The 14,735-nt window shown below is 33.2% G+C and overlaps 2 protein-coding genes across 4 annotated transcripts in view; one reads left to right on the forward strand and one right to left on the reverse strand.

Moving 5' to 3' along the window:
• jvl (javelin-like) overlaps nt 1-14,735 on the reverse strand; it is a 360,284-nt gene that overhangs the window by 193,828 nt on the left and 151,721 nt on the right. The window lies entirely within an intron of this gene.
• On the forward strand, nt 1,427-14,096 carry LOC145665683 (uncharacterized). Its single transcript, XM_081732848.1, has 3 exons — nt 1,427-1,569; nt 2,139-2,412; nt 14,082-14,096. The coding sequence occupies exons 1-3, from the start codon at nt 1,466-1,468 to the stop codon at nt 14,094-14,096; spliced, it is 393 nt and encodes a 130-aa protein (XP_081588974.1). The 5' UTR covers nt 1,427-1,465.

Consider the following 14,735-nt stretch of genomic DNA (forward strand, 5'->3'; position numbering starts at 1 on the left):
CTATCCTTTCACCTTTCTATAAATGATACTTAGATTTGCATTTGCGTCTTAGTTGTTCTTAGGTGCTGTGAGAAACATTTGTTATATATTACCTAGGTATTATCGTATAAATTGTTACAAGAATGAGTGGTCAGTGTATTAGAGATAAATAGGGCCCCTTGGCAAGAAAGCTCGCCCCCTTGAGTGATGCAGCAACTTATATCTACGTGTACCTCCTACATGCAGTTAGAATTCTAAAGCAGCATGTCGAATGTTGTGTCTCGCCGCGGTTTTCAACGAACTTAAAGAGTTCTGGTTTGGCCAATGGCCACCAATTAATATTGCTACCAAAGTGTTTACCATCCTCTTAGGTATTGATTAAGACCAATATCGTCTCTCTATGAATTACCGTTCCCATGATATTGGCCAAAAATGGCCGATTTCCAGAGATTTAAGGAGCATTATTTGAGGAACCGTAAGTCATAGAGAGGTCATATTGGTGTTGGTCAATATCTAAAAGGGTGGTAAATATTTTGGTAGCAAATAGTAACCGGTGGCCACTGTGCAACTGGCCATCAATTAATATCAGTACGAAAATGTTTAATGTTCTATTAGGGATTAACACTGATATCATCTCTCTATGACTTACCGTTCCCGTGATACTGACTAAAAAAGTTCGAATTTCTAGATATTTAAGCAGTCATATCTCGAGAACTATAAGTCATAAAGAGATGATATTTTGTTAATTTTTGCGAGAAAGAGAAGAGGGTGCGGATAAAAAGATTTACCTTTACATCTAGGAACAATTACAGCTATCCTTCCCGCTAGATCTCTCCATTCTTTTAAAGTTCGTTCTGGCAATGCTCTTAGAGCATTCTCAACTGTTTTATCCTGAAGATATTTACCGGACAGTGTACATTAGAAAGGTTTTGGACCTGAAATTGGTTTGTGGGCCTGAAAAGGGCCTCAGTTCTTTAATTACTGTGTATTTGCTTCACTCCCAGAGAGATAACAAAGCGTTTCCGTTAGCCGACTGTCGGCAAAGCGTGTTCAACGTATATGGCCAGAGCAAATGTTGAAAACATTCTCAAGATGGGTGCTGGTCCCTCCTTTGTTTGGACACGAATGAGGTTCGTGAACTGTACGTTTTGCTGTTTTAATGCATCTCTGATGTTATCTATGTTGGTTGTGGTTGGAACACCTTCTTCAGGAAAGCAATGCATCTCAGCAATTCTTCTCTGCAAAGCTTATTCTTCTCCGTTGTGCACTCTCCCAAATGTCACCAGCAACTGTATGTCAGACCTCCTCAGGTTCTGTTAAAACCCCGAACGAATTGCGGATATAATAAACCAATAATAGAACAAGCCAATGAGGAACGAGAATCACAACGAGCCAATCAGGATCGAGAATTAATCGCAAGTTTTAGTGAGGAGGGTAATATAAACAGGAAGCAATAAACTGGAGAAACATAAGTGAAACTTTCAGAATGGAGTTTACATTGACGAAAACAGAAAAAGGTGTACCTTGTGTATTAATGGGAGGCTTTAAGTATCGTTTCTTTCGCCAAGGAAAAAAAGGCTCAAATTGGAGGTAAGTTAATGTAGTACATAATTTTTGCATGTATATAAGCCTATAGCTTGCTAAGTTATGCAAAGCCTACATTAGTATTTTCAGTAGTCAGCTTGACCTATATTTTAGTAAGTTCTGTAAGCCTATATTAGTATTTATGCTAGTCAATAGGATCCATATATACTTTGTTAAAAGATGTAACACACTATTAGTATTAATGTCGGGAAGTTGGACCTATATTTTGTTAAGTGATGTAACCTATATTAATATTTATGCCATTCAGTTGCTTCTATACTTTGTTAAGTAATGGAAAGTTACATTAATATCCATGTCAGTCAGTTGGGTCTATATTTTGTTAAAATATGTGTCTAGTCCCTATTTTAATATTTATGCCAGGCAATTTGTCCTATACTTTCGTAAGTGAATAAGTAAGCCTGCATTAGTATTTATGTCAGTCAATTGGACCTATACTTTGTTAAAAGGTGATGGAAGATATAACATTTTTGCCAGTGAAATAGTGAATACATTTTTCTTTAAATAGTAAGTTTAGAACACGTGATACGATTTAATTATTATTTCCTTTCTTTCAGATGTACTAAGAAAAGCTGTAATGCTAGTATAACAATGGATGAAAATACAAGTGAAGTTTTAGAAAGGAAAGATATTCATAATCATTGTGAAGATGAAGATGGTGTTCAACGGCATTTTCTTAGAGAGAATTGTAAGCGACGAGCCACTGAACAATTGAACGAGAAGCCAAATAAAATTATAAGGCAGGAAGTTTCAAAATTGGAACATCATGACACACTTGATCATAAAGAAATTAAAAGATGCCGAGACGTTATTTATAAAAATCGAAGAAAGGTGACTCCTCGTCTACCCAGAAACACCGTAGAGGCTATACAGCAAATGGTTCAGAAGCAGGATGATATAGCAATTGACGGAGAAAGATTCATCTTTGTTGATGATGAAGCTAATATAATTCTTTTCACGTGTAAGAAAAATATCGAGTAAGTATAATTTCATTTATAACCATTAACTTTGAAATGAGTTTCATTTACAGCATCAAGAAGTAGAATAGGAAGTAGTTGCTTGAACAGAAAAGTTCCTTTTTCCGTCTTATTTCCAAATTATAGTAAAATAGTTTTTTTTTTTTTTTGATTCTCACAAAATATATCGTAACATAGCATTTCACCTAACGATATGACACTACAGTCTTGTTTACTATTTTCTTTTCTGACACTAATCTTATTTTCTTTTCAGTTTTCTGTGTGAGTTCAGCGGGTTAGAAGTATTTGCAGATGGAACTTTCACTTATGCTCCTAAGCATTTCACACAGTTATATACAATACATGCATATAAAAATGGATATTATCTACCTCTATGTTTTGCATTTTTGCCGAAGAAAGACAAGAATACGTATGTGGCCATGTGGAAGATGATAAGAAACTTAGACAGTAGATTCGACTTGAAAATCATTTACGCTGATTTTGAAACAGCTGCTCACGAAGCCATCAAGAATGTGTTTCCAAATTGTGACATTCGTGGCTGCAGATTCCATTTGGGACAAACATGGTGGCGGAGGATTCAAGCCGACAATGATCTGCGACAAGCATATATGGATCCAAAATCTGAACTAGGTATTATTGATATTATTATGGTCTATTATTCTTTATTATTAATTTAATAATACCATGTGGACTTTGTTTTGTTATATATTAATACAGAATACAGTTGAAAATAGAATCTTATTCTGTTTGACTGAAGAATCTTAATTCAGTCACCATTCTTAAAAGCAAGTAAACTGCTGTTCTAATAATGTACGAAATGAAGAAATTATAAAGCCAACAGTAAGATCCATCAATTTCACTACTTTCCCAATGCTTGCTTATTCTAACAAATTATTATTATTATTATTATTATTATTATTATTATTATTATTATTATTATTATTATTATTATTATTATTATTATTGCTTTTCTTACAGGTTCATGGATAAAGGCATTTTTTGGGTTGCCATATTTACATCCAACAGAAGTATCAGATGCCTTTACTCAACTAATATCAATGACGCCGGATGATACAGGGCATAAATTTTCCGATTACGTCCTAGAAAACTACATAGAAGACGGTTGCAAGTAAGTAGCTTCCTTTTGAATTTCATCTATAGTAGCACATGCTTCAATAACTCTTAATACTGCAAAAACTGTTGTCCTAGTTTGAACACAACATTAATGGTTGTGCTGATATGGTATTTTCTCTCAATGCAACTTAATTATAGTGAAATTTTCTTCTGTCTTCATGTAAGACGTAGATTAAAATGCAGGTTTTGATAGTTGTAAACAAATTACGGACCAAGACTATAAATATTTCTTGAATCTAGTGTTATAAATGTTTTAGTGTTTTATATAAATTGTCAATAATTGTGTGCATGAACTAAGGATCTTTTTATTTTATTAATTTTAGGTATCCACCTGTCATGTGGGCGTCTATACCATCCACGATGCGTCGGACGACAAATGGACCAGAAGCTTTTCACAGACATTATAATAGTCAATTTTACTTCCCTGCTCCTGATATTCATACGGTGATTTCTGCTTTGTTAGAGATCCAAACGGAAACTGCCATGAAAATAACGTCCATATTAAAAGGAATTTCAAAGGCCCAAAGACCAGCAGAAGTCAAAAGGAGCGAGTTTGTCATGAGGAAGTATGCTGAGTTCAGGAATTCGCAGAGAAACTATGAGAAGGCACGTATGACATTTTTAAAAGCTGTAGGATTTAAATTTCAAGCATTCAAACTGTAAAATGAAATTTTCTGTAAATAAGTATGTTGCTTTGTAAATATTAGAATGCAATAAAATATATCTCATAAAGGAATAGCTTTATACATTTCATTTCGATGCAAAATTTCACACAATTCCTTAAATCCTGTTGTTGGCAACGTCGCGGCGGAAATTTGCGCAATTTCAGCACTTTCTGCTCCTCGTTAATAAGACATAAATTACTTAGATTATCAACGATCTAATCTTTAGAAAAATTTGCGCAATGTCGTTGCATCGACTTCACTTTGCAAAAACACTTCACTTGAGGGCATAAACAGGGGGTAGAAATGAGGGGAACGCGGGGGACGTCGTCCACCCACTTCAAAATACCCATTTCCTAAATAAAAAAAAAACAAAGATAGGCACGGGGATGGCATGTCGTCATGCGTTCCCCTATTTTTTCTGATCCACTTTTATCCAACAGCTTAACGCAGGAATGTTCATCTTTAATACAATTCTACGTAAGATCTCACTCACACGGGGGCCACACCATGTGGTATTTATGGTAAATACAATATCTAAGTTTTATCGGAGTACTTCTGTTTCTTCTCACTTTAATTGCATTATCAGAAACAGTAACAGGCGTATTCATCAACCGTATCCTTTAGCTTACTGGACAAAATGTAATACAATGGTGGTGGTGTTTGGTTTAAATTCTGGACTCGAAAATGAAATACATTTTTAAATTCGATTTAGGATTTAGGAATTAGATTTCTGGGCTTTCGGCATCTATGACCATTTAGTCCGTCGCGTTTTGAGGGATGACATCCCTTGGCGAGGACACTATCCGGGGAAAAGAAAGGAAGAAAAGATTGGGGAAGGAAGCGGCCTGGGACTTATAAGTTCGGCACCACCCAAGCATTTGCTTGATATGAATGAGGAAAACCTTATTCAGGATTACTGGCCTGAAAGAGCGTTTTTACACTTTTTCGAACCCGGGACCGCTCGCACCGATTTTTAAATTCGAGACAAGACAATTCTCGTCTCGCTTTTGCGAAAAAAAATTTCACGAGTCTTGTGAGCAACACTAATCTCACTTGTTACATCTCAAACACTATTCTGAAGTTATTTGATTGATACATGGAAAAAAGTATGAATTGATAGAGTAATTGTATGAACACAATGAAGATCATTTGTCAACGTTTAAATATATTCAAGCCATTACACAATACAGTCCAATAATACATATTGTTTAAAGTGTTGTCTTATATTGTGGATCTTCCGGTACGCGGAGGAAATCTGATAATTTGTAAACGAAATGAAAAATATCACGACATACATTTTGAACAAAAATGTACGAAACGAGATGGAAAAAGCTTTCTGGAGACAAGGAAATTCTAAGAATAGCTACAAGATTAAATTCTACAAAATTTTGCGAGGTAAGAAACATTTCTCTCTAATCTCGTGGCCACAATGATTTCGATCGAGATTATATCAAACGTGGACTTAGCTTAACATGGGTTCCGAATATGACATCCCCACTGCAAGTATCATTTATTTTCACTTAACGTAGTGCTTTCGTATGACCGAATAATTGATTTCCAGACGAGCATGGAATTTTCAATATTTACTCAACATCGTGAGGCAATTAAACTATCTGAATTACGATACAGCAAACTCCAGTCTACAAAGCCAGAAATAACAGCAATAGGAGATGTGCTAACAATATATAATCCAACTGGAAGTTATTTACCCTTCATGGAATGTACACTCATGTCTAAAATGATTGCCTCATATCTATAACTGTCTTCTTGTAAGAATATAATTTGGTAATGATTTTCCAGGGTACTTTTAATACTGATACTGTGTGTATAATCAGGAAATGTATATTTGTGATAAATTTCATAGAAAAAGAATTATAAATAAAATTAGAATGAGTAAAACAAAATGTTGGTAAATGACAAGTTAGTTTTATTTTAGTTTTATTGTTCTTATTCACTGCTCTTTTGATATGAAATTTGCCACATACATGTCTTTGCCGATTATATACATACTAACATTATAAGAAATACCGGGCGAATTCGTTATCCAATTATATACATACAACATATTTATAGACATGCGACAATAATTATGGACATGAGTGTACATCTTTAATCACTTTTTCATTTGCACTACTTTTACCCCCTATAAAAAATACAGTCATGGAATTTGATTCATGAGGTAAAACAATGTTACGTAATATTATAAAGAACATGGGCAAAACTACTGTATTTTTCATTCATTTCCTTCTTTGATCGTAAACAAGATCATCTATGCAGTACACATGTTTGAAATAAAATAAGAGATATTAAACAAATAATATAACGAGACATAACAAGCAAATTGACAAAGAAATAGGGGCCATGCTTAATCACAATAGAATAAACTCAAATAAGATATTTTAAAATTTAACTCAAACAGAAAAGCTTGTTCCAAGTTTATTTATACATAAGATACGTGGTACTTGAAGCAAATATAAATCTGTAATATTTGTTATCAGAACACTACAGCAAGCTAGAATATAAAATGATCATATTATGAAGTACATTGCCAGTTAGTACATCAATTTTGTTGAATTAACCTTAATACCGAATTTATTAAACTCTGTATTCTACAAATGGAAGAAAAAACAAAATACGAAATCAGTTTTATTAACTTCTAAATATTATTACAGGCTGTATTGTATTCAACTGAAAACTGAGCCCACATTATGCACATGAAGTTGCTAAGCTTGAGTTTTTAACAGTTTTTTTTTTTTAATCGCCATTCAAAAATATAAGAAGTTATATACCATTCGCATAAGCTTTTTCTAACTCAAGAACGGAAAAAACAATTTATAATGTTCTGTCTAAGTCCAAACCTTAATCCCACAATGATTGCTTTCGATGACCTAAATTTAGTTCCAACGGCAGCGCAGGAGCCTTACTCCAGATGGCAAATGTAGAGAAATTATCACTTTACAAACTTTTCACAGCATAAGAAAAGCGCGAGAGAAAGAAGTGGTACAGTACGTGTGGAATCGTACACCTTCTGCCTCTCCTTGCCGGATCTCCAACCAATGGGGGAAGAAAATAATTGCTATTTTCCCCCCTTTCACCAATCACGTACATTTTGCAGATATGACTTGCGATAGTCTCTCTCGCAAGTTAATCATCAGGTTCCACAACTTTTGTGTCGAAATTTTGCGGAAAGCTGTTTTACAATAATTATTTGTGTGTGCAATATATATATAGCCTACAAGCAATTTACAGCCAGTACGTGATAATTCATTTATTTTTTCCCCACTGTGTGAAGAAAGTCTCCATTAAAATATAGTATCACAAACAACTGCTGATATTACAAGCTTTCTGCAATTTATCTTGTAAGAAAGTAAATATAAATTTGTGATTTCTCGAGTATTAAAATCAAGATAACTGGCTCTATTATTTGAGGTGATAGGCCTACTCCAATTACTACTTATATCAAAAAACAGTTAAGGAAAAATGTAACCATAACTGGTTTTTAAAAACTAACATATACATACATACTTTCTTTAATGGTCGAAAAAGCCATTAATAACTTAGAATCTTTAAGCAATGTCTAAGATCTTACTACCAATATTTTATATATATATATATATATATATATATATATATATATATATATATATATATATATATATATATATATATATTAATGCTATTACATTAATTTTATTATTTCATAATAGAAAATATGGGTTTTAAGAGGTACTCACGTACTGCAGACATATACATATAATTCGACAATGAATCCTAGACGCAGAAAAGTACTTACCTGAAAAGAGAGAAAAATAATTACAAGATTAGACAACGGATCTTACTATAACTTACTAGATAAGATATTTACTCCTACAAGTGAATGATAATGAATGCAGTAATATACTAGTTTACGAATATGTGAATATATGAGACTGAATATAATTCTGAGACTAACTGCATAATGTTGCTTAAGACAATGATTGCATATAATAATAAATATGGACGCCTAGTCAAGAATTAACACTATTCAGAGTCGTAGGTATGCGTTAAAAAAGGTAATTAAAAAAAAGAGCTTGTTGAGTCAAAGAAAATAATTCAAAGAATTGTATGATAATCCCAATTTTCCGCAGGGATAGTTAAAATATGATTTTATTATAGTGTAGCCGCAAAGCGCCGACTCAGGATAATAATAATAATAATAATAAAATAAATAAAAAAATTAATAACTCTCAGTTGATAATAATAATAATAATAATAATAATAATAATAATAAAATAGGTAAGACTATTTTTGCACTTCAAGTGATTATTTTTCATGATTTTGACAAAGATATATTTTCACAAATATAGATATTTTACTCCTGAATAAACTTAGCGCGCTGAAATAAGTTAGATAAGATATACCCTACTATAACAAATAATTTCCTAGGATAGAGACTATTAAGTATTTAATAACTATGACCAGGGGTAAAAGTGGATCTGAAAAGGTAGGGGGACGAGAGTTAGCGGCATGATGTCACGCCGTCCCCTGCCTATTTTTGTCCATTGTATTTTTTTTTTAGGAACTGGGGGACGCCGTACATATTTCTTCGAGGTGGGAGGACGGAGTCTCCCCGCGTTCCCCCTCACTTTTATCCCTGACAACTTCAACAGTATCGAACCTATGACAAATCTATGATTCCCATGATAGACACATTACTAGATTAGATATGCGTGAAACGAGCACTAGAATATGATTATTCAATTTAGTTAATATTTAAGGCAAACAATGACTACACAGATAGCGACTGTCTTATAGACAACAAATATATCAAAACAGGATACTCAGATAATATTCCATCTTACTTATAACAATATGTTTGCATCTTCTACACGACACACACACAAATTTTATATATATATATATATATATATATATATATATATATATATATATATATATATATATATATATATATATATATATATATATATACTATATTAGCAACTATTATTTTATAATTTATCTATTTTCTCGGAATAGATTTACCTTTTTATCTATCATTTAATAGTATATTTACCTTAGTTTAAAAATTTCGACAGTGAATAGAAGTTTAATTTGTTGAGGAAACAGAGCACTTAGAATAACACCACATTTCACTCATTTTTAAAGAACTTTTCTACACCTACATTTTTTAAACAAGTATTAAACGCAATACATTTTTACAATAATAACACATATTCAATCTTAGGCATTGGACTGAGCATTTGTATTATTCAGATATCTCTCACTACCTATAGACTTATGCCATTCGATGAAGAGAACAATGGTACAATCCGCGGCAAAAAACCTGCAACATGAGGATGTAAGTTTATTGTGAAACTACGCCTAACAGCACAGGGAATGAACATAACGTCTAAGTGGAACGAATCACGCCAGGATAAACCTCGGCCTCCTCCCGTGCACACTTATTTTGGAGCAAAACACTTCGTCGTTTCACAATAAACTTATATGCTCATGTTGCAGGTTTTTTGCCGCGGATTGTACATACTACGATTAGTTTGTTTTCCAAACAAAGTGGTTACAGGGATGTTCCTATCTTCTAATGGACTGGAATGATACTACCACTGATACCAACTACACATTCAAGTTAGTAGTTTAATGTTGTGCTTTTTGTACTTATTTTATCGATTTTCAAGTAATTAGTGCTTTTCAATGTTTATGCAGTATTCAAATACGATCCCTACATATAATGCTAATCAATTTATAAAATCAACAGTGCATAATCATATTTATTATTATATGGTGGTGCGTGGGATTGCTTTTGAATTTTATGAAGTGATTGGAAACACTTTTCAATGTTTTATATTGTTGAGTTGCAATCGGACTACTAGTAATTTTTTGCCGAGTTTGCACAAACAGCTTGAGTGAAGGAAAAAGTAAATCATTTCAAGAACACAGTTATGTTTACACATTTGTTTACGATACAGCATTCGTTAAGACAAACAAACAAACAAACAAAGTTCTAAAGGCAACCTCAATGTTTGATGAAAAGAATTCTTTATATGGATGACATTCAATTATCGCATTTTTGCCATCGATAATTATTTTTGGTACTTTATAATTTTCACAGAACTTCACAATATTTAATTTTTGGCTCAGCAACATCTCTAATTTACTACAAAATGGGACATTATAATTTTATTTACATATTCAGAACTTCATTTTTTTTTATTGTTCAGATATTAACTTCAAGTATTTTATTGTTTACATTTCAGGTTTTATTTCTTGCATTTAAACTTAGATTTTATATCGAGTTAAATTTTATTCTCATTTTAGTTTATTAAACAAGAAAATATGGAATTAAGTTTACTTGTAAACAATTGTATGTCAAGAATTTAATCACAATGTAAACTCTGTTATACAATCATGCCTGTGAATCTGTCTTAAGCGCTGATGATAGTTTCTCTTACATAACTGAAAAACCCTGCACAGATATACTTTTTTCTAAATTCCGAAATTTGTTCTGGAACTTCCAGAACCCGGACTAGGAAAAGTTTTATTGCTCCACGTGGCTTTACGTCTCGTCCACGAGCTTTTAGATTATCAACGTCAGCAAAGATCCTGATAGCTATAAAATATAAGGTAATATTACAGAGAGTGCAATCCAGTGATACTCAGAAGTTAACATAATATCAATGTCCGCTGCCATCATGAACGTAACTAAAGTTCTGTACTCTTCGTTTATCTAACTTCGATTTAAACAGTATTCACTTCCAAGTTTAACCGCCGAAACGGAGGGTGTAAGGCATAATCGTTACAGAACTAGTAAAGTATTACTAGCCATCAGTACTTCGTCTCCGAGATTATAAACACTCCCAATCAAGACCTATCAGCATTGGAGCTGAAATGACAATCAGAAGCACAGAATGGAATATTTATCATCATCGGGGTCAATCGGGTATATATAAGAGAAATCTATCTGAGCTACGCTTTCCAAGTGCATAAGGCATTTCACTAAAACACACAATTCACATTCAAAATTAAACCGTATTAGAATTCTTTTTAAGTTTGATTTATGAATTTCATTATTGTACCTTTCGCAATACACCCCGAACTAGAACTTAGAAATAATCTCATATTTCAACTGATGTATGCAATTAGGCGTTGTCAGCGTGGTATACGACACCCTTTCTGTTGACCAGTTTCGGTTGTTTCTTTTGAATTCTTAGATGCACTTGTGTTAATTATCGACAATATAGATCCGAGTCTACAATTCCGCATGGCAGCAGCAGCTCGTAATGCACGATGGCCTTCCAATCCCACCAAACAACATAACCTTCGTGGACATCAATGTGGGCTTTGCTAGTCTATGAAGCTTCTAGTTTCGCCCACGGTCCTTATCGAACATTGATGTAGGTTATTCACTTTTCATCACTTGTGATCAACCGCTTCAGAAATGGCTAGAGTTCGTTATTTTTTTAATTCGTAGATGAAAATTTGATTGAGTAAACGTTTTTAATCATAGCGTCGAGCTTCATTTTCTAGCCAGCTTTCTCCAACTGGTTTAAAACAATTTGGTGATGGATGTTTATGTTATTTCCGATGCCATGACTGTTTATATGCAAACCTTGGTCGACTTTTATTAGTTATGATTGGTCGCCAACTGCAAGGAGCATTTTGAGCATCGAAATTTTAAGGACGAAAGCGACTGAACCATCTTTTGGCTGCTGTTTTTCATAACTTACCTTGCTGTAAACAGCATCAATTTTTTCACGTGCCCAAGCTACATCGAAATAAAATTGTAAAAGGTAGCGCAGTCTGGAGAAAAGTTCACACATTTTCACTGCGACTTAACTCACAGCCGATTACAAGAATTCTGACACTTTTCTGAACATCAACTAGCTTCAACTGTCAATTGACGAATGACATTAGGCCTGACTCGCTGTAACTCATATTCCGAGATTTGGGCTTCTGATATTGCCATCTTGTGCGCAAAATATTCATTTCTTTTTAGACAACCTGATATTCTTTAATTTGTATTAGAAATTGAATATATGTATTTCATTCAATCGTGATTAATTTCGTCTTTCAGCAAGAAAAAAAAAATTGGCAAAAAAAAAAAAAAAAAGAAGATTCTTACGTGGAAAAGCCACTGAGCCGATTTTCCATGTAACTTTCCGAAGTACTAAATTCTATTACCCATGTAGACCTAGAATCGAAGAAGGACTATAGTTTAGAATCTACAGCTTAACGTGGGATCGGAACCTCATGAGCTTCCGCTGGGATTCTAACTCGGATCTTCCGTGCCGAAAACTTGTACACTAACCGTACAGCCACGAGCGAGCTAACCGTATGACTATTTATTGTAATGAAATCCAATAAATGATTTTAGATTAGTGGAAAACAAAGTATGAGTAAGTTGGCTTGTCTCATGAGTCTCGTACTTTCCTCACTGTTCGAATTAGTGTACTATGGGAGGTATCAATATACCTACATGAAACCTCGAAAAATACCAATTATACCTTCTTTCTGCAGCTATGAAAACTTTTTTCTTATGGCTTAGTGACAAACAAAAATGGTATGAGGAAAGTTTGTGACATAAGAAGGAACAGTAGCTTTTTGTTGTTTGCGTGTATTATACGAGAACGTTAAACGCAAAAGCTAGAGAACGAAAAAACTTTTTTTTTTTTTTATTGTTGGTTTTTAAGAAAGCTACATAATTTCGACTTCCATTAATTCTGTGTCATACAAGAACAAAATCTTTTCACTTTTATTTTGAATGGACGATGGAAGTATTTACTTTTTTTTTTTTTCGGATGACTAACATCCATACGTAGGAAAATGGGTTATTTTACTTATACGAAAGTATATATTTTGTTTCACATGGATCTTTATTATTTTTGTGTTTTTTCTTCTGTTTCTCATTCTAGAACGAAAACCTATTCCCGAAGCATTAGTAATCATTCCCGAAGCAATAATTACATTTTATTTCGAAATTGTCCGAAGAAATTACGAACGTAATTTTAGAAAATTTCTAATTCTGGAATTAAACCGACCTGTTGCGATACATTCTCAAAGTTTTCTATTAACTAATTCAACTATTAATTTCAAAGTTTCGGACGATGATAAACCAGGAATCTGCACCAAACCAAAAAGTCGAAATGTTGAATTTGATCTTAAGCATTAACTCATCTGATTTCTTGTGAGCATAAGAGCAATTATAGAAATATACGCTAATCGCAAGTAATTTTTAGAAATATTACTTTAAAAGAGTGAATTCTAGTCTTCGGAACTACAGCCAAAGAACGTTACGGGAACTGCACGTCTTTTATATATATTGTACACGAGGGTTGGCAACACTATTAGAATAAACTATAACCACAACACGTAAGAAACAACAATATTATGTGAAAAGGTTAACCAAAGCGAAGAACAATACTTGTAGGTAAGTATATAAAATTCTCTACAACTCCACCTGCTATTGCCTAATGGATATGCGTGAAGGAATGCCACTTTGCCAGTGAGATATTAAAATTACTTCCTTTTATTTAATTTTTTTAAACTTCAGTGATAGTCTCAATGCACGAAAGTTATTTACCAGATGATAAGAGAATTGCTTATTAAAATTTTGCACAGGAAAATCTGAAAAAAAGATCCTCGATAAATCCACACCTGCACTTACAAGTAAATATTACAATATTAAAAACGTATATTAAATTTTAACGTATACTTGTTTTGTTTTTAGCACAGCATATCTTAAAGTTAATAACAAATAAAACAAAAGAATATATCCTTCAAAATGATATCCTGTATAGGGCGACATGCATCCAAGGTATCTATGTTTGCAGTATATTAAGGCTCACTGAGTAAATTCTTGTGAAAATGTAAACTTTTCGTAAAATTAAAAAAGTCATTGTGTGTCAACAGATTTTGTGATCTGGGGCCTATTTCTCAAAACTACTAGTCTTGTAATACTAGTATAAAACTTTCTAAAGTAAAATATTTTACAATTGTATTATACTAATTACAAATTAAGACGTACCAGGATGACCATTTAGAAATGATTTCTACTGTTATTATACTATTTCTACTTCACAGTATTTTAGTTAAAAAAACATGACAAGACTAGTAATTTGGAGAAACAGGCCGCAGATATTCATGTTGAACATTACGTATACTGAAATGGTCCCACGATTCATTTTTGTTTTATTTACCTTTTGTGTGCTACTTTGTTCATGTAATGTAGTGGACCTGTTTGATGCTTCACTAATAATTTCATGTTCGTATCGTAGATGGAGTAAGAAAATTGTTTTAAAGTGGGCCCCCTTGAACGGCGGGGAGCTTCCCTGGGAAGGCAGTTGCCCCCTGCCCTCCCACAAGTTAGGGAACTGGTGGTTGT

The sequence above is a fragment of the Thermobia domestica genome, chromosome 1, assembly GCF_964235325.1.
Source record: "Thermobia domestica chromosome 1, izTheDome1.hap1.1, whole genome shotgun sequence".
NCBI lineage: Eukaryota > Metazoa > Arthropoda > Insecta > Zygentoma > Lepismatidae > Thermobia > Thermobia domestica.